This window comes from Anas acuta, chromosome 4, assembly GCF_963932015.1.
Source record: "Anas acuta chromosome 4, bAnaAcu1.1, whole genome shotgun sequence".
Classification (NCBI taxonomy): Eukaryota; Metazoa; Chordata; class Aves; order Anseriformes; family Anatidae; genus Anas; species Anas acuta.
Genome location: NC_088982.1, coordinates 19,233,219 through 19,257,982, shown reverse-complemented (window position 1 = coordinate 19,257,982; position 24,764 = coordinate 19,233,219). Strand labels below are relative to the sequence as shown.

Genomic DNA, 24,764 nt, shown 5'->3' with positions numbered 1-24,764 from the left:
CAGTCAAACATTCAGAACATTAACACAACAGGTAGAAACTTGCCAATTTGCAAAGCAGATGTTTCCTGATGAATCGTCAACTTGAAAAACTATGCAATAAACTGCCTCAAAAAATATTTAACAGCTTCATAATAGTGACACAAGAGAATACTTCCACTAGCCCAGCCTTTAATGAAAAAGCTGAAATTTATAGTTATCCGACATTAGAATGCATTAGTCAAACTTTACTGCTCAAAGCAGAGAAGTTCTGAATTTTGAAGAATTTGACTTCAAATAGAAAGAGCAAGCAGTAATAAATAACTCTTCTGTGACAGCACACACACCATATATACCACCTTTTGGCTTATTATATGCCTTTTGCTTACTATCTTTTGCTACCTGACATCTGTTCCAGCTTTCTTTGTGACGATGCTGAATGATGCAGCAGGGAGTATTTAACATCACCGTGAGTATCTCAGACACTAATCCCCTTCCCCTCCTACTGCAAAGTTTTCTCCTCAAAACCAGTAATGCATTTCCTACTTTTCAATTGCATTTATTTTAAAAATCAGATCAGCGCAGATTACATGACCTCATTTCCCTCAGATGCTTCTCTACCTTAAAGGAAAGATGACCTTAAAATACCTTATGTTTGTAATGACAATTATGTTCAATATGTCAGTATGTCATTACGTCAACCATGTTCAATGATAATGGTTAAAGTCACAGAAAAGTATTGAAGTGCAAGGCGTTTGCTTTCTGCAGAACAACCTAATTTATACTCCTTATATTCCCAGCTCTAGATGTGAATACAATAGGTGTTGTTAAAAATCTATTCTGAGGATCACTTAATGGCTGTTGCAACTTCTGGCATTTTGTAGGAAAACACCCAAAAAACAAAGCAAGAAATAACGCCTTTAACATTACACCAAGAAAATTCTGTCTGCAGACATTTAGGATTATATTTAAAGAAATGTATCCACACACACAGACGTGTATGTGGGTGGGAAGGAAAGGAGGAGGAGAAGTCCCAAGCTCTGTATTACAAACAGGTATAATACCATGAAGAAAGCATCATGCATTTGCTTTTCTTCCTCGTGTAGTCTTTTTGTTTGTATTACTGGTCAAAACACCTGAAAAAAATCCCAAACTTTTTTCCTATCTATTCACATTTCAGCTTTATTCTAACCCAAGTCCTTTACATGACTACGGCCGCTAGGTGGCAATAAAGACCTGTAAGAAAGAAGCTTTAACCCACTGATGAAGAGAAAACAAGCCACAACAATTACAGCTCTTTCTGAATTGAAACCGAGAAAAACTCTGGAAAACTTTGGATTACTGAACAAAGAAATAAACCTTTAACTTAGACCATTTTAAGTTAGGTTAAAACTACACAATGAGAGGAAAGAGTGGGTGACCATGATTTCAGTGGGGTTTCTTATGTGTCAGCCCTCAGATACAGACAAGGACACCACGGGGGCTTTTCACTTCTGCTTTAAAACCCCAGGAACCCACATACAGAAAAGGTTAACTACCAATTTTCTATGCAGAAGTGTGAATAAAAGGCACAAGTATCCTCCTATTTCTAATTTTTGTAGAGTAGTAAAGAATGTGTCTGATACGTCTAAGCTAAGTGCTAGGAAGTGTTTCTCCTTAGCAAACCAAGCCCCATGTAAATAGGAATGTAAACATTTATGAGAGGCTGGCTTTCATGTAACTGTGAAATGGAAAAAAACGAGAAAGCAAATTGCCTCCCCAGAATTAGTTAATTTAGGTAATTTCCAGTGTTACTGATGGGGAAAACGGCAGGACAATGCTTGGTGGAACAAATGAAACTGCTCCTCCTTCAGCAACCTTTGACTTACAGGGCCGACCTCTTTTTTCTTTAACCACAAGCTAAAGTAAGACTGAGTGGGAGGCAAAAATTATTCTGAAGTATTAATCTGACCTATAGCAAAAAGAAAATGAGAGGTGCTGGGGGAAAAGGCAGCTGCCTCTGGTTCTTCTGAGCTTGGTCAGGATTTTCAGTACAGAAGTAACAGTGGAAAACCACAGAGGACGTGATTTCCTCTCTGGATTTATGACATGTTCTCTTAATACCTCTTCTCTGTGCCACGGATGGACTGGTAATTCTTTGTTGCATGAGCAGTAGAACAAAAAAGGGCATTCCTCCACGAGGTTAACACCTAACAACTTGATCTGGAAACCACATGAGATCTGATCAGCTCTTTAAGCTCGTTCATTACTGGAAGTGCAGCAGCCAGGAACAGCTTCATCAGACAAAACCCACTCCACGCCTGTTAAAGCCTCATGGCAAGGTGCAGATTCAGTACCTCCTATTTGCTGATTTAAGGCAGGGTGACTGGCTGAACCAGGAAAACGTTTTGGGATACCAGGTTAAGTATACGAAGTACCTTCAGCAACCTATCCCCACAACATGCAGTTGAGAACAGATTCCCTGTGGACACCTGGTTTCTCAAGCAGAGGCTGCCTTCTCTCTGATGCCCCCTCATGCATCTTCCAAATCCAAGGATTTGTGACTGGTGTAACCAAAATGACAGGCACTTTTAGACTCAGCTAACATTGGGACTGATGTTAGCCAGGAAAGATCAGAGAAAGGATCAATCTACAAAAATGAGAAGGCCTCCACTATTTGCCTTCTTTCAGTATAATTTCATTTCAACCAAGGGAAGGGAAGGACGTAGCACTACCAACTATATTAAGGCTACAAGCTTAGAAACGCAGTACAGGAAACAGAAGCAAGCTGTTACTCATTGCTTCTGACACATCCAGCCCACCAGACTGGAAACCGAATGTTTTTTCACGGCAAGAGCACCAAGCTGAGGTGTCTGAGGGAGCTCCCCTTTATTCCAGACGACTTCAAGGGAAGAACAAGATAATTTCCAGTGGTTTCTGAGTCTTGACTGCAACAATCGAAAGAGGAATAGAGGAGTCTTTGGCAGAACCTGCAATATTGTTTTTAATCACAGTCACCCAAGGAGAGGGCAATATTCCCTCCGTCCCTTCAGACAAACTAAAGCCAATCAATACAGAGAAATATGGTACTTCGAGCAGAGAAGCTACCCTTACTGAACCTGCCAAGAGGGGAAGGGGCAGAAAGTAAAATCAGAGCAGGTTATGACATTGCTACCTAGCTGTGATGCACTCAATGCTCTTTTAAAACCACAGGGTTCTGTTCCCTAAGGTTTGCTTTTTCATATATCCAAGTCATCCGCCCCTTTGTTCATCTTTTGGAAGTCAGTGCCTTAAGGAGGATTTAGAGGTGTCTACCATGTTTTCTTTAACTCCAGGGTGCCACTAGCAGGGAAGTTTTTCCTTTGTACCAGCTGGTCAGTTGGGTCAGGGCAGGAGGCTGGTAATTACCCATGCTGCTCTGAGCATGCAAACACCCGGCAGCCTTCTCTCCTTAGGAGCTGGATGGCCTGACAACATCCACTAAAGAACACAACAGAACATGAAATGAATGAAAAATAATGAGGGGCTTGAGTGCTGAGGATAAAGAAGTGGAGCCGTGAGGTAAGCCCTAGAAAAGGCTACGCTCTCAGCAACGAACACAGCACAGTATTTGAGCAGGAATTACAGGAGGTCCTTCACCAACAGCGGTACAACAAGATGCAGCTCGAACATTCGCAGTGATAGTGTTGAAACTGGAACAGCGTGTAGCCCACAAGTACCAGCCTGGCCCTCAGCTGCTGACAAACATCATCTTGGTATCCAAAACACTCGAGTCCTTGCAAGTGTTGAATGTTCACACTGTTCAAACCACGGCCCTTGTGCTAAGAAGGACCGACTGAAGAGAGAAAGCTCAGTGAATAGCAAGCATGGGCAGGAGGGAAGGGACACGACAAGCACAAGCTGTACACCCACACTCACTACGACTCAGCATCACCTGAGCCTCTGTCAGCTGAATGCCTTTGAAAGACGACGGCCAACCAGCAGGAAACATCAGGCAGAAAGTCTAATTCAGCTCAAGGGCAGCACCAGGCTTATAACCTCCCGACTTCTTCGTTAAACTGAACAACAGGAATTCCAGAAAGAGCAAGGCTAATAAAGAACGTCCACTCAAAGAAAGAAGCCTCCCTTCATTAGCACACCATTATTTCGGGACGAGTATCAGGAATACTCAAACTAATGCAGAAAGTCTCCACCTATGTGGGAGCAACCTGGAGTTGTCCTTCTCTGAGGACACTAAATCCAGACCATCTCATGAAAGACCTGCTTTCAACAGAGCATTTCACCATCTACTATATCTCATCAAAACAGAGAAAGGCAATTATTGCACCGGACTTCTAATTATGCCATGCAAAGTCTTCTTTTTTTTTCTTTTTTCCCAAACACTGCAATATACCATATTCTTTATGGATCAAAACCTAACCAGTTATAGCCATGCCATACTGAAGTCCTGTGGAACATATGGCATTTGTCAGTAAAAACAGGTATGAGATAGGTCTATAATGATGTACAGAAAACAACTCTCTTTAGAAATGGTATTTACTATTAAAACGGATGAAAACTTGATTAACTAGTTGCATAAAGTAGCCTTAAAGTGTCACTAATTTCTCCTCAGTCCAGCAATACAAAAGACAAAAAGGGCACTTTTCTGCTAGGAATAAACCAGAAGCAATTTAAAAACTCAATAAAATAAAATAAAATAAAATAAAGAAGCTAATTAATCATTCCATTGCACAAAGTACCTTGGGGGCACACAAGGATACAAGGATTTAATAACTAGAATTTTTGGTTATGCTGACAATCCAGATAACAACAGGACATCATTGCTGGTGCTCACAGCCTGGGAGGTAGCAGAACAGTACCAGAAATAGTCTAAAAAGTGGGTTAGTAACATAAAAGGGGTTTTAACTGAAAAATGAATCATTAGCATGTATTCCAAACACCTATTTCATCCCTGTACCAGAGTGGCAATCAGATCACAGAATTGTCTAGGTTGGAAGAGACCGCCAAGATCATCGAGTCCAACCTCTGACCTAACACTAACCAGTCCTCCACTGAACCATATCCCTAAGCTCTACATCTAAACGTCTTTTAAAGACCTCCAGGGATGGTGACTCCACCACTTCCCTGAGCAGCCCATTCCAATGCCTCACAACCCTTTCAGTAAAGAAGTTCTTCCTAACATCCAACCTAAAACACTCCTGGCACAACTTTAGCCCATTCCCTCTCTTCCTGTCACCATCATATTATTTTATAACAAGCATCCGACTGTTTTAATTCCCAGCCTTCTTTTGCAGAGCTCTGAAATCCTGCACACCACTGACACGCTCCCATTTTTAAGCAGGGAAACTGAGATAGCTTTCAGGAACAGCTATGGCAGTGCTGAGTTAGGCAACTACACTGCACCCCACAAAATCCAGGTGGTAGAAGAATGCCTAATGCTACTTTGCAATCATTTCAAGCAGTGAGAAACAAATTACTAATTTACAGAGTGCTACCAGTACTCCAGAGTTTAGGCAATGTATGTGCCATAGTGACTTTCACAGAACCAAACGAGGCATACGCACATATTCAAGGCAACAGGAATTTACAGCAACGCTATGAAAAGCACGTTGGAGCTCCCAGAAACTGTTAGCAGATAATCCAAAGCTCTGCCCTGTGTTCTTCATAACACTTAAGTTTTCCAGACAGTAATGGAACATTCAATAATCAAAACAACATACTTTATCTTCTTATTTTCTCCCTCCTTCTGATGCAATTTGTTCTCCAACCTAATGAGACACAGGGCAGGTTTGCAGAATGTTCCTGCTTTCACGAGAACTGCTCTGGCCCCAGGAGAAGAAACCGACTGAAGTTACAACCGAGCTGTTTCGAGATTTGCTTTCATATCTGCTGGCACGCACCTCATTTCTCTGGGACTAACGTGCTTAATTCCTCTGCAATGAGCCTTCACTATGCAACTCTTGAATGACAACAAAATCTGGGAGGAAAACAAACGGAGGTATCTATATTGCCATGGTTAATCTTTGGCTGTTAGATTTGCTGCAAAGGGTTATTTACTGCTAGTAAGGCCTTGCATTGCAGCTCTTCTGCAGGGCAGCGAGCAGCAGAGGGCTGTGTAGATAAATACACAGTAGAGCCACAGCACACTTGCCTGCTTTTGTGCCCTTCCTCCTGCCCTGAGTGCCCATTTGATTCTCATCAAGAACCTCAGAAAGATCTAAAAAGCACTCAGAATAAGTAAGCAAGTGGAGCTGCTGAACCAAAAACTGCAGAACTGCCCTAAAGAAAAGATTTGAGACACTGACCATCAGGGAAGAGGACACATCTTGGAAGAGAATTACCCAGGCACAGAATACTAAAGAACAGTTTGCACCTCCATGACCCACAAACATCAGGAAACGTGTTTTAGATTGGTAGTATTGAACAGAGAACTTCATAGGCTTAATTCTACTATATTTCTGTTTACCAACATTCTCCTAGGAAAACGAGTTAAGATCTCCAATCTCAGAGAGCCGTAAAAAGCAATGATGGAACAGTAATTACACAACCATGGGGGAAAAAGGTTGAAACTTCAAACCCATTAACATCCAGAACGTGCTCTTCTGTGGTGAAGAAACATTACAAATCCAAAGCATCTGAAAACTCCTAATTGAACACGGCACTATTTATTTTAGTGAAATTCAAGGTAGGAAAGTAACATTCATAATTAAAGACGACTCTATTTCATCCTAAGAGGACTAGAATCTGTATATCAAGAATCACCCTACTTGCTTCTACCACTCATGCAAAAAAAAAGCATCATACAGAGAAGACTACAGGAAATTCACCTTTGCATAAAAAGCATTCATCCTCACATCTTCCTGTAGTGTCTATCCCCTACCTATTACTGAAAATTAATTGTACTGTATTGATTTTTGTAAGAGAATGTTTATCACAACCACGAGGCTAGCAATTTCATAATAACCACACACTACAGCGTCCCTAGCTGGAAGCTGTGGAAGGAAGTCAGCAAGGAAAAGAGACTTACCTTTTTTCATTTCCATATGATTTCTGCGCAACTTTTGCATGGAGTATTAGCACTGTTTGATCACCTCGCTCCTTTAGGTAATTTCGCATTGCTTCCCTAAAAATTAAAAGACAAAATAAGTTTTGAAAGTTCTTTTGGTTTTGCTTATAGTTACAATAATCCAAAGGCAATTTTATGACAAAAAAATACAAATGAAATTGAAAACAACAACCGTTAGTACATTGATAGGGTGAAGATAACTTGTTTTGTTTGCTATGACAACTGCACAGCAAAAACAACAAACTATTTGGTATCAAGCTAGCAGTGCAGCAGTGGTTTGTGGTCATTTACAGCTACTACTGCACTGTCCACAAAAAAGGATGTTTGCGATATGAAATCATCTCAGTGCCTATCACTACAACACATTCAAAATCTGACTTTGTAAAATTCTATCCAAATATTCGATTAGAACCCAATTCAATATTGTCTCTTTAACCAGTACAGTTTCTCATGACAGCAACAAATTGTTCTGAAATTTCATTTAAGCTATTAACTGAATCAATACTTTTGTCATGTTTCTGTTAGTTTTCTTTTGGTTATGAAGATAAGAAAAAAAAATTCTTTATTGTTTGATCTAGTTTTCTAGAGAAATCTTTGTTTCCTGCATACAATCAGGCCAAAAAAAAATAATAGATTTTTCTATCATTCATCATCACTGTAATGACAGAAGTCATAAAAGCTGTAATTACCTCAGATACACCAACAGCCATTCCTTGAGAGAAATAAGAGAACAATACACCCTATCATTCCTCTGTATAATAATCTAACTGCTCATTAAGCAGCATGCCAAATTCAACACCCTAGGGTTTAGCTGTGTCAAAGTGCTGACAGAACATTTTTAAGTCCCTGGAGGAGCTTTTGCAGGTTGAATGCCCACCAATGCACTCATCTTCAAAGTCATCAACCATACAAACAAATTATGAATTTAACAGGAAGTTATATAAAGAGATGAAACCTTACAGAAGAGGAATTTTTTATGAACTGCACTGAACTGTTGAACTCCCTTTAGACAGACCTGTGACACCAAAATAAACTGACATCTTGGCTTCTCTGTAAAAACATTTCCAGTGAAAAAATACGGAAGACAAAAGCAAAATTTTGTTGGCGACACCTTTTCCAAAAGAAATCCCCCACATACAGTTTCATAAAGGAAAGCAAGTCGATGGGGTGGAGGCAGGGGGAAATGACAACAATCCAGCTTTGCTAATGACGTGTTTTAAATTCATGCATTTGCCATGCCTGTGTAAGACGGCAGCATGTAAGAGCAGAGAAAAGTCAAATTTTTGTTTTAGCTGAATTAACTTGATCTATTTACATTTGACACTGGTAAAACTGATGCTCATCCATGACAATACAAATTGTCAGAACTGTCTCAAACTGCATAAGCACTTTATTTGCAATCGTTGTTTACAAATATATCTTAAGCCACAAGACACATTTCACTGAGCAAATATTCTTACACGTTATAATAGACCAGCTGCATTTAAGTGGGTTAAAAACTTTACCTGACAATTTGAAATATTCTATCAAAAGTACTGTCATACTAAATTAGGAGCATCTGATATATTAAAAAACTTTTGGCTTGACTACCATTAAAAAAAAACACCCCAAAACCCAGCAACTCAGTCACTAAAAATGCTAAGTGCTACCTAATGTTTGTGTAGCTTTGTGTCAGGAAGAAAATCTGCTTTTTCAACTGGGCAGTTGCTACAGCAGACGTGTATGACCTGAGCTCCTAGGAGAACAAGGAATGTTCCCCTACAACTCCTCCTACGAAAACGTGTATGCACTGCAATCCTTACATGGCATTTTTCATTATTAAATCTCAAACCTCTCCACAGAGGTAATACTATTGAAGTTTACACCTTATTACAAGAACAACTAGCACAGGATGAACGAAGCTGTGAGTGTTTTCATTGTCAACGAACTTGCACAGCAAAGAAAAAAAAAAGTTTCAGCATTTCCTAAGAAGCACATCTGAAAAAAAAAATCTTGTTACACTTGCATGAGGATGAATAGATTATGAGGCAAACAGGACTGTACAAAAAAAGCAGAATAATTTTACCAAAACCGAACTAAATGCCTTTAACTTTTTTTTTAAAGCATTTTTAAAGCATTACATAAGCAAATTATACTCCTAAAAATGTGAGACTTCCCCCCCTCTCTCTTCAGAGAAAAGCAGTTTGGTTGCTTCCTTCTAGCCCCTCATATAGCTGAGGTTTCCAAGCTCTTGCCTTGGAGGATGGCTAGCAGTTCCCAGATGCCTACTCTATAATCACAGTAAAAAGCACCTGACACATCTAATAGCTGAAATCCTGCACATGAAATTTAGAGTCACTATATTTAAGTGATATCATAGTTAAAAGACATGACTAAATAGTCATTAAATTTGTTGGTTTTAAGTCACGGAAGGTAAACTCTAGCACTAACTTTAGGCTGATACTAGTAGGTGTTACTGCTCAAGATGAAGAGCAGTTCATGACTTCAAACAGTACCTTTAAATATCCCTTAAAATAGGTAGGTCAACAGGAAACAGCAACGTTTGTTCAATTACAACTTTTAAGTCAGTCTAGACCAATTTGATCAATTTTGCACTGAAATGAAGTTAAAGACAAACTAACCTGAACCTAACCAGAAATGCAACAAGACTGATAGCCCCAACACAAAATGCAGACACTTTTCCCTCCATGCTTTACACAATTTCATTCAAAACAGAAGTAGGCCACAGTAATGCTGGGTTTCCATGTCTTTATACAGCAAGAACATCACACAAAACTGTGAAAAATTGCAGATCTTGTACACTTCAGAGGATTTTAACACAGTAGAGGCTTTTGATGGAGGCAGAGAAAAATAAATATTTGCACTGCCTGTGTTACTAGTTTGAAAAATGTTGACAGCTTCTAGCATAAATTCTTTCCTAGAGAGCCCAGAAGCAGTTGAGGCAGAGTACTCCACAGTCACATGAAACACTTTCCAGAACGAATTGCCTCGATGGTGCTATTTCATGTCATCGCTGACTGCTTAGGCTTCACCAAAAATTGGGTAAGACCGCTCCTTGACAGCACCACGTGAATTCTGCTCTTACCTGCAGCATGACAGCAGTAACAGAGCAACCACATTTTGCTAGGAAAGAATGCTGTTTTATGACTTCACAAGTCACTTTTAAAATAAAAGACATCTGGCTTACCTGTGGTTATCTAAAACTAAGCAGATTCACACCCTACTGAATATCCTACAATAATGGACATCTGAAGTCAGTGGGATTTATAAAAAGGCATTTTGAATAGCATACTAAAAACAAACAAGCCACTGGCTGTTCAGTTTTCTTCTGACTGCTAACTGCATACAATAATCACATTTTTAAAAAAAAGCTTTGATGTTTAAAATTCTAGGATTAGCAATTCACACTTTTTAAATGTGGAAATCCTTCTGGGGATGAAGAAGGAAACTTCTGAATATTCCCCAAAATAGAATTTCTTTAACACTTACCTGGTAAGCCGTTTCGGTTGAGGTCGCTCTCCAAATTTCCTGAAAAAAGAAGAAGTTGTTAGTTTAAAACAAAAATGTCTAGTCATAATTCCAAAATTAAATAGTACCCCGATTTTACAGTTACTGAAAATGTACTGGAAGATGGGATACTGTCTTTGCATTTCCTAGCTTGATTCCTATTACAATGCCATTAATCTTGCAACTGCTCCTCCCACAATAGCAGAGGCATTTGTTATTCAGAAGACTAGATAGCTTTCTTTGCTGAATATCTACAAAGTATTTCATTTACACTAGTTATTTTAACACTAAACAAGTCTTTCATTTACTTGACACTTTTAAAAAATGCCTCCAGCGACTCACTCCTTTTCATTGTCTTTTCTGTCAGAGCCACGTCTACTTTTTCCCCAAATTACTTTTGAAAATTTACGGTATCACAGCTACGTAGATAACCAGAAGCTCTCTGCATTGCCCAGAAGTGCCAAGAAAAAGCAGTTATTACCCCCAGAAATTAAGAGACTTAGCTCTGCGCTAACAAATCACAGCGACTTCTCCCCACTGGGATAATTTCTCAAAAATCTGTTTCTCTTTACGGCGCAAAAAGGATGACAACATACTTCATAGTGCTGGTACAGAATTATAGGAGAAATCTCTTGTGAATTGTAGCGAAGCACGAGCCAGAAATAGCCTGGTATACACCGAATGTTGTTTAGTCAAAGTGTTTTGAGACAGCTGCATTTCCTCCAGTGCTTTCGCTTGCTCTTGTACGCCCCTTACACGAGCCTTAGCTAACATAAGAAAATGAGTTTACACGAGGCAGTAACACTTTTAGTAATAAAAATCAGCCTCAGATTAAACCCAAATCATCGAGTAGAAGACCTGAGCAAAAAAGGACGGCTGTACACAGCGATGTACATCTGCTCAACCTGGTACGGAAGTATAACCGCAAAATAAAATGAGGACAAAGAAAAAGGGGAAAAAAAAGGCACTTATCAGCTCGAAGACAAACATCTAACAGGCTTAGCTTAACACTTTTCTATCTAAAAATAAACCGAGGCACAAGAGAGAGCGCTGCTGCTGTCAGTGCTCATAACTATCGCTGCGCCTTGCCAAGCCCCTCGCTAAGCGGGCATATCTTCCCCTTCACGCCTCCCAGATGAAGGAGAAACCCGCCCCGAATATTTCCCTACAGCAGCCGTGGAGGCTCCCCAGGACAACGAGGACCCGCCGGGGGAATTCCTGGTGGCATCACCAAACCATTTGTGCAGCCAGGCTGCCCGGGGCTGCTCAGCTTGGGGAATTACTCGCCGCGTTTCGATTTCATTTCGGTACCGCTCCAGATGTACAAAGCGTAAATGCGCTGCTCAGGTCATTCACATTCTTTGTTTCACCCCCTCCGCACCTTTTAATTTACGAAGAGAAGAATGAAGAGGTGCCCGTCTGGAGGACAGGAGGCGTTACACGCACGACACCTGCTTGGCCAACAGATGCAGCCCAAGAGGAGGCCACGAGCACAGCAGAAACCACGCAGCCCACAGCACTCCCAGCCCAAGCTGCCTCTTCTCCAAGGCAGCATCTGCTGGTGCTACCTCTGGGCGCAGCAGGTAAAGCTGCACGAGCAAGGCATGGAACAGGTGAAATGACTCAAGGAAACAAAACCCAGCCCCTTGGCTGGGGTCCAAGGCAGAGTGGAAGCTTTACAGGCCTCGTGAAAGCTTGGAGTCATTCTGGAGATGCGCAGCGTCCCCTCACAGAGCCCCTGACAGAGTCAGAAATTGAACTCCGGTCACTTGATGCTGGGCGCAGCACCTCCCTGCACCTCCTGGCAGCCTTCCCCAGCCCCTGCCATCCACGAGAAAGCTCACGGCTTCACTGGAATCCACTTGGGAACACACACAAATGCGACCTGTAGCAACACGAGCCTTCTGCAGAGATGATGTTACACGCAAGGCAAGGTAAAACAGGAGGAAGTTACAGACTCACATTTACTGAAGTCCAATTTTTGACACGCTAATTAAATACAGCTATTGCTTCTTCAGTAACGTCATCTTACAGAATCACAGAATCTCCTGAGTTGGAAGGGACCCAAAAGGATCATGGAGTCCAACTCCTGGCTCTGTACAGGACCTCCCCAAAATCAGCCCATGTGTCTGACAGCATTGTCCAAACGTTTTTGAGCTCAAGCAGGCTCAGTGCCATGACCACTGCCCTGGCCAGCCTGTCCCAGCACCCGAGCACCCTCTGGGTGCAGAACCTTTCCCTAACACCCAGCCTGACCCTCCCCTGTCCCAGCTCCACACTGTTCCCTCAGGTCCTGGCGCTGTCCCCAGAGAGCAGAGAACTTGACCAAAGACCGGTGTTTGCACACCTCATCCTTGCTGTCAGTGCTCAGCACCTCCTGGCACCACCTCAGCATCTTTTCAAGAATCCCATGAATGTTCTTGAGAACTTACAACTCTTAAGCCCTGACCTACAAACGATAGTTCTCAATAGGCTCAGACTCCTTAGGCTTTAGTGAGAGAGAAACCCCGAGAGAACAGTGACAAACGGATGCAACAACCTGCAAGAAAAGGTATGCAGGACGTGAAAAGAAGATGGTTATCCTCTATTTCTCACAGACAGGAATTAGGAAATGCATCTGTCATCTCCAAATGTCATTCCAAAAAAAGATTTTTCATTGCTCTACCAACACTTTTTAGACTAAGCTGTGACACATACTGCTAGAGGATGCTGTGGAGGCTGAAAAAAGGACTTAAAAGCTTATATGAAAGTCTGGTACAGAACCCTGTTAGTTTCTATTAAACCTAATGACCTATTTTTTTCACAACCTTGTTCTCAGGAAACCCTAAACCGTGATCTACCAGCAATAAAAATCAGTCAGCATTTGGAGCTGTCTTTGATTCTTTCCTTGGTCATTTGCTGCTGACGGCCGGCAGGCACAGCCCAGTGTCTGCACCCCTGGGAGCCCGACTATTCTGCAGCAGCTGTTGCATCCAGGGCACCAAACTTTCAGTCACATTGCAAACCTCAAGATACACAAAAAAAAAAGACAGGAAAACTAGAAGTAGCACATGTATTGCATTTAATGGTTCATTTGGTTTGCTCTTTCCATATGTTTTCAATTTGCTGTCGATACCTGTATCAGCAACGCAAGGCGACGTACAAGGACCACCAGTAACTGCCGCGTACAATGCTGCTTAATGTTTGCGATGCCAAGACTGACACTCTGGAAGTGCAAGAAACATTTATAGTTTTGTGCTAAATGACAGACAGTGTATAAGCTATGATTGCAGTAATTTCAAGCTATTTGGCATGTTGAAATATAAGCCAGTTCAGTTTTGTCAGCATTACCTGACAGAGCTTGCAATATTTCTCTCACGAAGGCTTTTCCTGGATTTCTCTGCTCTGAGATTTCTTGCTGTATTCAGGATTTCTCTTACTCCTCTTTGTATGTATCTTGAAAATATGCAGATTGATGCATTAAAAAATGTACAGGAAACAAAATGTATCACAGACCATTTCCTCTAGTGGTTATAAAATAACCTAAATATATATAATTTGAAGTCCTAATAAGAAGTTGTATATAATTATATCTGCATGCCCTCTCATTTCCTTATTTTTTTACAACTCTCCAAGACTAAGCACTGCTTCAGGTGTACATTTCAATTCACAAATCTGATTCAGTGCAAACTGTGTTTCACTAACACACTGCACTGCAAACAGCAGTGTGAGCGCTAGGCTCACCAGGCCCACTTGCTGCTGCAGACAGTTGTGCCGGTTCCAATAATTCTTTTCCCAGTCCTGTGTTTTCTCCAACCACCACTTTGTATCCTATTACTTGATGTATTTTACTTGTCCTCTGATACTTTGCATAAATTAATTTCACTTGCACGTTCCGCACTGTAGAAATAACTCTGCTCGCACGTCGTGTCCCAAATCACTCTTCTTTTCAAATCCATCCTTTCCATTTAGCAAGCCCCAGTTTGCCATTCAGATTTTTATTCAAACTTCTTTTGCTCTGTTCATGGAATGGGAAGACAATGCATTCCTTCTAGCTCGTTGCATGCTGTACCTGCCTGCCTCTCAAGTAACCCTGGAAATGAACACTGTGCTACCACGGACCTTGTAAGAACACTAACTGCTCCTGCTCAATTTTTTAATATTCTCAGGTTAGGTAAACATGACACAACACCAGTGGTAATTCTCAAATGTTTTCAGAAAATATCGGAATGCCACATCCTATCAGGAATGCCTCACTCAGATACCATACACATTATACCACAGTTTCCTATCACTGTGAGAGAGGAAGTTCCATCCTTGCCAGCATCTACATAAGAGCACAACAAAAATGTATCAGTTACTGTAAGCATCTACTAGCAGTACCCAACTTGTTTCTGCTACACAATCTTACTTTCTGTTGCTAAACTGAACTGTTCTGGCTGAATATTTTTTTTCCCCAATGACTCTGTGCTTCAAGTCAACTTTGGAAGGAAAAAATAAATTAAAACCAAGGCAGTTTTGCATTTGCAAGAACTATAAAAAAGAAATCCCAGGCTGTCCCATCCGCAACTTCGACTGAAACTTGGTGGTTGCTGAACTGCTGTAGCATCCTCATGCCTGGAATATGAACTTCACATTCTTCCGGCACTGGCCTTTAGCCAGGAACAACCCTTTCACAGTCCCCGAGAAAGCCCATTCACCTTTATTTACTGAGCTCGTTAGCCTTAAAAAAATATTTCCGCAACCATCAGCTAGAGGCAAACTTCAGCAATTTGCCTTCAGAATTCTGTCTTCCCTTGGCCTTTTGGCGTGTAGCATGAGTATCATGGATCTGACTGTAAATAGTGGTCTCCTGAGAGGCAAACAGCAAAGGGGAGCTGTCGAATTTGAAGACAGTAGGAATAACAGCTGAGTGGAAAGAGTATGCTGGTGAGGCCAGCACGCAGGGAGTATCAGGAAGAGCAAGAGTTGGAAGACATGAGGGGCAGACTAGGACTGGCTAGCTGAGAAGAATGGGCTGGAGAAGCACATGATGGGAAGTGAGGCACCAGAAAAGCTTGATTAAAAGTAAAAGTGAAGTACTTGACTTAGCCTGAAGAATCCCAAAACGTACAGCAGATATCTACGTGTTGGTATGTGTAAGCACCTCTTTTTGCCTTACACAAGCAGGAAGGGATGTTCATGGTGTTGTGGGTTAGCCCCAGCAGGCAGCTAAGCACCACACAGCTGCTCGCTCACTTCCCCCCACTCCCAGTGGGATGGGGGAAGAGGAAAGGAAGAATAAAAAGCAAGAAAACTGCTGGCTCCAGATTAAAAAAATTGTTTAATAAATGAAGAAGTGGAAGAAGACAGAAAGAAAACAAGCAATGCGAGGCAATCACTCGCCACCTCCCACGGGTGGATCAATGCCCAGGCAGTTCCCCCAAAAAGACTGCCAACCTCCCTAAACCCTCTCCCGTTTATTGCTGAGGACAACACTTTATGGTAATGAACATCTCTTGGATTAGTCCGGGTCATCTGCCTGCTCGTGCTCCCTCCTGGCCTCTCACAAGCCCCCAGTGCACTCACTGCGAGGCAGAAAGGCCTCTATGCTGGGCAAACCCCGGTCAGCAACACCTAAAACATGGGAGGGGTGTTAGCAGCAGTGCTTTGGTCACAAACCCCAAACACAGCACCAAAACAGCGGCTAGGAAGCACGTTAACCCCACCCCAGCCAGACCCAGTACATAGGGTCACTGAAGGGAAAGCGTGTGCTTTCTGCAGGGGAAGAATACTGCTCAGAAGGAAACTTCCCTGGAAAAAAAGTTATCCCATGGCTGTTTAATGCAAGAGTTCCGGCTCCTTCTCCTGAAGCAAAAACCTCCCAATGTTGTCAGCCATAAAATATGGCAATCACTGATCCAGGACAGCCCAAGGCCCGGAGCCTGATGAAGTGGCGAGTCCCACTTGCCTTAAACAAAGCTGTCAAACGAATGGGCTTTGAGACACGCACAGTGTACTTATTAGGGGATAGAGATGATTAAGAACACTAAATTAAATACAGAATAGAGCGACTACAGAAAGTTTTACTTCCTCAGAGGAGGTCTGCGGGAAACAATGCTTGAAATAGGAGGAATCTAATGAAAAGATCTTCAGATTTTTATAGCATCTCCGGAGACGTTTCAGAATACACTGCCCCAGTCAGAAAGAAAGAACAAATTCCAACCTCTGCTCTCCAACGACACGAAGCGACAATGAAGCCTGATGAGAGGCTGAAGTTACGTGCCAACAGCTCTACACCCCTGATTTCTGGGGAATAGGTGGTATCCCGAAAGCCATTCATTGTGACAGGGTGGGGAGTGAAGAAATACTAACATTTCAGCCACTACAGGTACGCTGTGGTTGGGAGTGTGCTAAACGAAAACTTCTGTCCTTCCCTTGATCCCCGTTCTGAAAGCAGGCTGCTCTCAGATGCAACCAGCTCCGGCAGCACAGCCACGTACATCTGTGAAGGGACGTGAGGAGTCTGGGGCTGCACAGCGAGACAAAAGCCTTTTAAAGAAAGAAAGAAGAAATAAGACAAGTAATTTGCAGGCATTTTTTACAGTTTTCCCTCAAAAATCAACAACTCCAACGTATCTGGAAAGGCAGAAAATCTTTGAAATATAAGTTTAGTCTTCAGCACAGGGTGGCTAGTTGTAACGGGGCCTACTGCTTCTCCCCCAGCAAACAAAAATAATCTTCACCGAATTCATTTCGAGTGGCTGTGTGGTCAGTTATCGCAAGCCTATTAAAAGCTGTGTACAGGTTCGCCAGGATCGTTCACAGTGCAGTGCTATTTCGAGGCTTACTGAGCTCGCTGAGGTTACCTAAGAGCTGGGGAAGTGAAATGCTAGGCTTTCGGTCAGTTTTACACTTAAGGTCTGTATGGAGGATTAATATAGAAGTATCAATTTTCAGCAGTTAACTGAAACATTAGTTGGTTTTTTTTTAAACCCCCCCCCCCTTCAGCTGCTGACCCCTTCTGACTTCAGAGAATCCTCAAACGGTTTGGGTTGGGAGGGACCTCGAAGGCCACCCAGTTCCTACCCCTGCCATGGCAGGGAAACCTCCCACCAGTCCAGGCTGCCCAAAGCCCCGTCCAGCCTGGCCTTGAGCACCTCCAGGGATGGGGCATCCACAGCTTCTCCGGGCGGCCTGTGCCAGGGCCTCACCATTCTCAAGGTAGAGAATTTCTTCCTATAGAAGAATTTCTTCCCATTTGCTTCCATGTGCTTATCATAGAGAAATTAGCGAGGCACTGAAGAAGCATAGAGGAAAGTTCATACTCAGCCTTCAAGCATGCTTAAAATTATCTTAGCCTCTATATACAACAGCATCAACATCTAGGACATACTGAACAGACCTCAGGAGCCATCCCTTCATTGCCTGTTGCTTAAAAACACTTCATACGTGTTAAGCAGTACACTGCAATCTACGTGGTAAGACACCTACTCTAGCTCAGCCTCATCGTGTTTTTACAGATTTCTACATTTGCAGATTCCTACATTTTCTACTTCCAATAACATAAATTGCACCTACATTATAAGAAAACCAGCAGATAGAGCTTTTAAAGCACAGGATTTTTTTCTTCATGTAAATGTATTTTCTGGTGCACATACTTCTCTGAAGGCAAGATGCAAATACTGCCAATATTTCTGCACGTTCACCTACACAACCATATTTTCTCACAAGCATGTTGGAACACAACTCCCAAGAGAAAAGCTCGTCTCCCACTAGGAAACAACATCCCATTTCCCACTAGGAAACAAAACGGCCATCTGTGATCCTGCACGAGCTTGACTACCAAACTTCATACAGTAGCTTCTTCTATGATTAGTCTCTGAAATACATACTAAACATATCTGTTGATTCACACCATTTTTAATACATTCGCTTATGTATTTGATTTTTCTAAGTCCACCTCATTCCCCTCTGCCTATTTGTAATGAGGCTGGAAATACAGTATTGTTACGAATCGCCAGTGGCAAATACAACTCAAAAAATAATGCTCTGGAGGGTTCACACACACATTTGTGCTCAAATTGAATATTTCACATTTAACTTTCACATGGATGAGGGTAGTGAATGAATGAAAATACAAATGGCTAAACAAAGACCTCTGCAAGGATAATTATATCTTCTCCAAGACAAAAATGGGCTCACTACGCACAGGTGAGATCACCAAGGAAAAGGAAAAGGTTGTACTCCTAGTAACACACAGTGCTAAACAACCAACACATTAGAAGCAAAAACTAGCAAGAAAGAACCAAACCAAAATTTGAAAATTGTGAAAAGACAGATGATGAAAATTCTTCTCGCAGCCCCTCTTCAGCCCATGACTCCGCACATCCTGAACCATTCACAAATTCGGAGCAGAGTTCCTTTCCCCAGGCTCAGCCACCCCAACATCCCACATGTGTCTTTTCTTTGCCCTCCCCTGATCTCTGCAGTTTGCCACAACTGAAAGCCATGCAGCCGAATACGACCCAACCCGCACCGGGAGCGTTCCTAACTCCTGTGGCTTCTTTATCTGTGCAGCATCTCCAAGAAAGGAGTTCACAAATCCTCAGGCTACTCGCGCCCTAAACATTTTATGGTCTTCTAATATTTCCTCTGACTTCGCAGAACCACAGATGTTGCTGTGCTACTTCCTCAGGAAAAATACTGCCATGGCTGGTGTTCAGGTCTGGGAAAGGTGCATCAGACACCGACGGTTATACAGATCCATTACTTCACAGCTGTGTGTGCATCTTAAGTGCTCTTTCTTGCAATGAACGTACTTGGACTCATGTAGTAAGATGCATCTAACTAAGCCACAGATAAATGATGCGTGTCAGGAGCTCTTACCCCTTCGACAGCACCACACACGTGAGGTTTGGCAGCAGCTGAAGTGACATCTGTCCCCCTCCAGGTGCGACTCAAGAGCAGCGCACGCAGCCGCAGAATCGCACCCGGCCCTCGGCTCGCTCTCGGTTTTGCCAGGCCCTGATCCTAATCAGCCGTCTGCCATAACAAACGTTGCCATAAAGACTTTGTCCTGAAGATTAGCAGTTTAACCTACTTGTAAAAGAAACCATGGCTTTCACATCCACACATAACATACAAAGAGCCAACCTCAGATAACCTGCTTTGAAATACTACTGACCCAATGTACACTCTCTTTCCTATCCATCCTGCAAAAGCAGATGGAATTAAAGCCCCACCAACTGAGGACATTTAAGGGATTTGAACAATGCATTCCTGCTGCTCCTGAAGTCCTTTCCTCCCTGGAATGAGTGGACGATGGGCAGTCCAACTGCACTCTGGCCCTTTGGCAGTAGGGAGCAGCCCTGAAGTCACAAAACCAGCACGCTTTTGTTGATCAACACACAAAGTGTTCCCTCTCTTCAAGGAAAAGAAAAAAAAAAAAAAAGACCCACCTGCTCCAGGGCGAATGCCAGCAGCCACGCACGATCACATCTCTGTACTGCATGATCCTGCGCTGCTCCGGCCTGTGCTCGCAGAGCCCTCCAGCCCCGGGAACATGTTCTGTGTTTGAAGCAAGCCTCCTACTGTACAGCGCTACGTACACTTCTGGCACCATCTCAAATAATGCTGACATAAATACAATAGAAAAGGCTCCGGTTCGGTTAGTCACGCCCTCTCACTGGAAGTCCCTGGTTCAATTAGGAACTCCCTCTCCCTTTTCTGACCTGCTTTCATCCTCCCACGTTGCTTTCGTTATTGTCCTCTCTCTTTTCCATCCCCCAGATAAAGGAAACCAGAGCACCACAACTGCAGTCGACAGCTCACACTGCTATCAGCAAACAGGCTGACCTTCAAACAGCTTACAGAAGTAAACGAAGTCACTGGTTTATACTGGTTATACACACTTGGAGAAAGAACTCCATCCAGTAAATCAGTGTTGGTTCGAATGATTCTAAAAATCTAAGGTTTGGTCCAAAATGGACATCAGTTTACTGCAGACAGGACCCACACAGCTGTGCCACAACAGGATGGCAAGCAGATCAGTAATGACAGCCTATTTTAGGACAAGAAAGTGACAAACTTTTCCTGTAGATGTATTTTCCCTGCTTTGATTTTTGCTTTAGGTACCTGTTACAAGAAGCTACAATAACTCAAAAATCTCAAGTACACCAAATAACTCCTCAAAGCGATAATTGATAATAATCAACTTAAAGCATGCCAATGAAATGGTAGAATGGTGCAGAATGTAAGAATCATCATCAAAAATGACTGTATTTATAAAGATTCCTTTAAATTCACAGGCTACTAATTCTTTTTGACTGAATCCATTAAAATACTGTCTCAGAAATTCACTGGAAACTGCAGATTAGCACACACCTTAGCAGCTGTAAGGGTTATCAGCTTGAAAAATCAGTACACCAACAGAATCTCCGTCCCTAAAACACAATGTAACTTGGCTCAGCTATTGTAAGCGCATGGGGAATGAGCAATATAAGACTCGTTAATGTTATCTTCATCCACTCAAAAAAAGCGACTGATAAGAAAAAGGAAAATAAATGCACATAGTTCACAAAATTAGCCACTAAAATAATGGTAAACTGCTAAGGCATGAAAATAGTCTGAAGCGTGGTTCCACATGCAAGGTCCCACATTCACAGCTTTCAGTGACAGCTCCCTTGCTGAGTGTATGCTTCCTAGGATGCTGCTTCTCCCTGTAGCCCCGTAAATTTCCCCCTGCACTTCACCTTGCGCATCACCTATGAATAGATATTTCACCAATGAACTTGGTTTTTATTTCTTAATGAAGTGATTCTATCTCCCCTACTAAACTGTAATTCCAGTTATCACCTGGCCTTTAAAAAAACAAACAACAAAACAAATGGTTCCCTTGCCTTTTAGGATATTAGCTTTCTAAATATTGTGAAAACACAGCTATTGAGTAATAAAGCAAAGCTTTTTATGATGACTACCTTCCCATAACTGCAATTAAGATTTAGTCTAAAGCAGGGTTTTTTCATTACATGCATAAGGAATCAACGTTACTAAATGTTGCTTCTGATGCCTCATTACTTGACAAAGGTCACGACACTTTTTAGGCTATGTTTCTGTCAGTATAGGAGCCCTCCTCTACACTACCATACCTGAGGCTTTGCACGACCTGGGTTTCAATGTCTGAATGCCTGCAGTGGTCAGAGAACGGTTTCCCCTCTTCAGACCTTCCATCCTTAGCTGGGAGATGAACATTCATCTGTGCACAAGGCAGCTTGCAAAAAAGAATAGTGAAAAAAGCACAAAACCTAAAGGTTCCTGGTTTTCTCTGAATCGCCACCGTTCGCTGTAATGCCAAAAATACACGGTAGAAGCAGAAATTGTGAATGATTTACAAGGAAGTGGTAAAGAGCCATATTGAACTTACAAAGGAGGAAGATCCTCAAAAAGCCAGCCTAACCTCACTAACCATAAAGGCAAATCCATATTTCTTCTAAACAGCTTTTAAGGACACAACAGGTTCCTGACAGGGACAATCACTGGTCAGCCCCAAATTTCTGACTGCTGTTCTATGAGGGTAACAGGCAGTGACTCTCCGGTGTGCCTTTCCTTACCCTACAGCCACAATAAGCAAAGGAGCTTTGTTATTTCAGCGGCTGCTTCCTAGGCACAACAACAAGAACACACCTAGCTGGCTCCCAGGGGCTGTGTCCCCAGGGGCAGCCCCACTGCAGCCTCCCCAGCTGCACCACCTGCAGCTCCCAGAGCCTCTCCGAGTGCCAGTTCAGCCCAGTCTAAGCAGGAGAGAGCCGAGGACGCAGCGCCTTTTGGCTGCAGACAGCTGGTCAGCCACCTCCACAAGCTAACAGAAACCAAAAGAGATTACACAGAAGCAGCAGCTATGCTTGACTTTTTTTTTCCCTTGAATCTGTTTTTCCTTCTAGCAAGCCTGTAACTCTCAGAGAAAAAAAATGTATGGAAGAAAAAGCACAAGAGAATTCTGTTACTTATAAAGTTAAAAATATATATATGCTATCTATATATATATTTAGTGACTCAAATCACTCATTAAAAAAAAATCAGGAAAGAAAATGAATCCTCTTGCATAAGGAAAATTACTTGAAAAATGTCTTAATTATACTTCAGAGCCCCTATTGCTAGGCTAACACTCTCAGTAGAGTTTACCTTAGAATAGCAGCGGACTGTTGGCCCAGCTGCAGTCAGAGCTTGATGCAAAATGCCAGCTCAATGTGCTACAACTATCTCTAAGGTTTAAGAGGGCCAACTCTGACAAAGCCTGGCTGTGACAGCGCCAGTCACCAACACCAGAAGGCCTCTCCCACCTCGGTGCCAGGTCAGGGTGAGCGGACACGGAGCCGTGTCCCAGCCACGTGGGCTGTGGCTTCACGGCAGCCGATGGCCCTGCTGCCACCACACAACCCCGGGGCTTCCTCGCCCAACCTGGTGCCAGTCACAACGCCCCACAAGCTGGCTACAACCAGTGGCCCTGCCCAAACACCTCCAGGCAGGAGGGAGATGGAGGAGCATCAGGAAAGTGAATTGTACCGCGGCAGTGCCAACCACCATGCGGCCAACGCAAGCACTGAGAGGTCGACAGTGTGCTGTCAGAAAGCTGGCGTATCTCCCCTTCTGACCCATTTGTATTGTGCTTTATATTATGTAATAAAAATGATTTACATGTTCCATTTACTGAATTTATCTTGTTTCAGGACCTGTAAGCTGACTGTGATAAAAAACGCAACGCTCAGCTCACTAAAGGATAAGTTTCAAGAGCCCTTTAAAAAATCTTTACTGTATTTTCACACTTCTAAACAACACCTGGGGGAAACAAGGACCATACCCTAGTATCTCCTTCCTCCAGCAGCTTTATCAGTTGAGTCAACTTCTTATATTTTAAAATCTTTTACTTCTTTTAAACACTATTCTTACTTTTTGTGTCCTCTCCCTTCATTCCCTTCCCCCCTCCAACTTCCCCACCGCAGCAATCCTTCAAAAAGCGCCATGGAAGCAGCTCCTCCTATTAATTAAAAGAAAATTACTACACTTATGTAAGCTTACTTCTCTGCAACTGTGTCTCATCCCCTGCTTCTAGATCTGTAAAACCATTGTCAGCCTTTAATCAGAGCACAGGTATCAGCTCAGAAGCAGGTTTTCCTGCACGCAGCGTTCTCCAAATGGTCAAATAAACTCAGCCTCCTCAGTAGATGCAAGCGATGACACAAAACCTGGGAATACGCACACTTTTTAACAAAACCCTATTTGGCACCAACCTGTTTTACAAAATTACAGGTTTTCCTAGATTTCAGACGTTTTCTTGTTGCATCACCCAGGAATTATGTGGTTACATCAACATCAGCCGGCTGCAGTTGCACAAGGAGCTGTCACTATCCTAGAATTAATCGATCTCAAGTATATTGTTTTGTAATTAAGCTTGTGAATACATCACCCCATGAATATAAAAGCAGCAGCAATAAACACATCCCAGAGAAGAGGGAGAATTAGAAGCTCTTTTTCACTTTCGAGGACAGCTAAATCACTTGGAGGCCGTTCTTCAGCAGCAAGCTCTCCCTGTGGCTGCGCTAGCGCTCTACAAGCGGGGAGCATTTTATACAAGCAGGGTGTCCTTATCCCTTTAAAGCCACATAACTAGGCCTTCATTTACACTTCAGCTACTCATTAAGCGTTCCCACAAAGAAAAGACACAAATTCAGATTCCCATTTAACAAATAGTTGACTTTTGAAAGAAAAAAGAGAAAATAGGGCACGTATAACAAAAAACGTTATTTGTTTCAATAACGTAAGCTAGAAATGCCTTTCAGTTACCGCTATTATTAATTTCATAATGAATTTTTTAACCAAGCTTGAGAAGTATGATCTCTGCAATACCTTATCATCAACCCCAATAATACTTTTTATAACTGTTATTGCAAACGGATCAGTGATCCCTGAAGAGGACAATTAAGCTGACACTCCAGGACCATGGTTTTACTCCTTATCGCAGTCCATTTACAATAATCATCTGAAAAGTTTAGGTTGTGTGGCCGGGATGTCAGCGGGCTAACACCTTATTATCCTTCCTTCTGGTCTTATAGCATTGCAGTTCTCGTACACAATGATCCATGTTCCTCTTGTGCCAAAGTAGCTTTCACGGGGTATTTTTCATAAGAAAAAGAATCTGCAGAGCACAAAATGCAAAGCAGTTATTATTGTCCATTTTTTTAAATGGAAATTGTGTGAATCATACTTAATTCAGGCAGGC

The 24,764-nt window shown here is 42.4% G+C and overlaps 1 protein-coding gene across 3 annotated transcripts in view; it reads right to left on the bottom strand.

Annotated features, from left to right (window-relative positions):
- Positions 1-24,764, bottom strand: part of RBPJ (recombination signal binding protein for immunoglobulin kappa J region) — a 57,355-nt gene that overhangs the window by 16,830 nt on the left and 15,761 nt on the right. Inside the window, exons 1-3 of one of the 3 annotated variants that reach the window (XM_068680061.1) lie at positions 19,948-20,094; positions 10,511-10,549; positions 6,983-7,078 (exon numbers count right to left, since the gene is read on the bottom strand). In XM_068680061.1, coding sequence (XP_068536162.1) covers positions 6,983-7,078; positions 10,511-10,549; positions 19,948-20,000 — 188 coding nt within the window. In that variant the 5' untranslated portion in view covers positions 20,001-20,094. Of the gene's footprint in view, positions 1-6,982; positions 7,079-10,510; positions 10,550-16,861; positions 19,885-19,947; positions 20,095-24,764 lie in introns of those variants that run through there. The other 2 variants (XM_068680063.1, XM_068680062.1) reach the window with 2 other exon arrangements.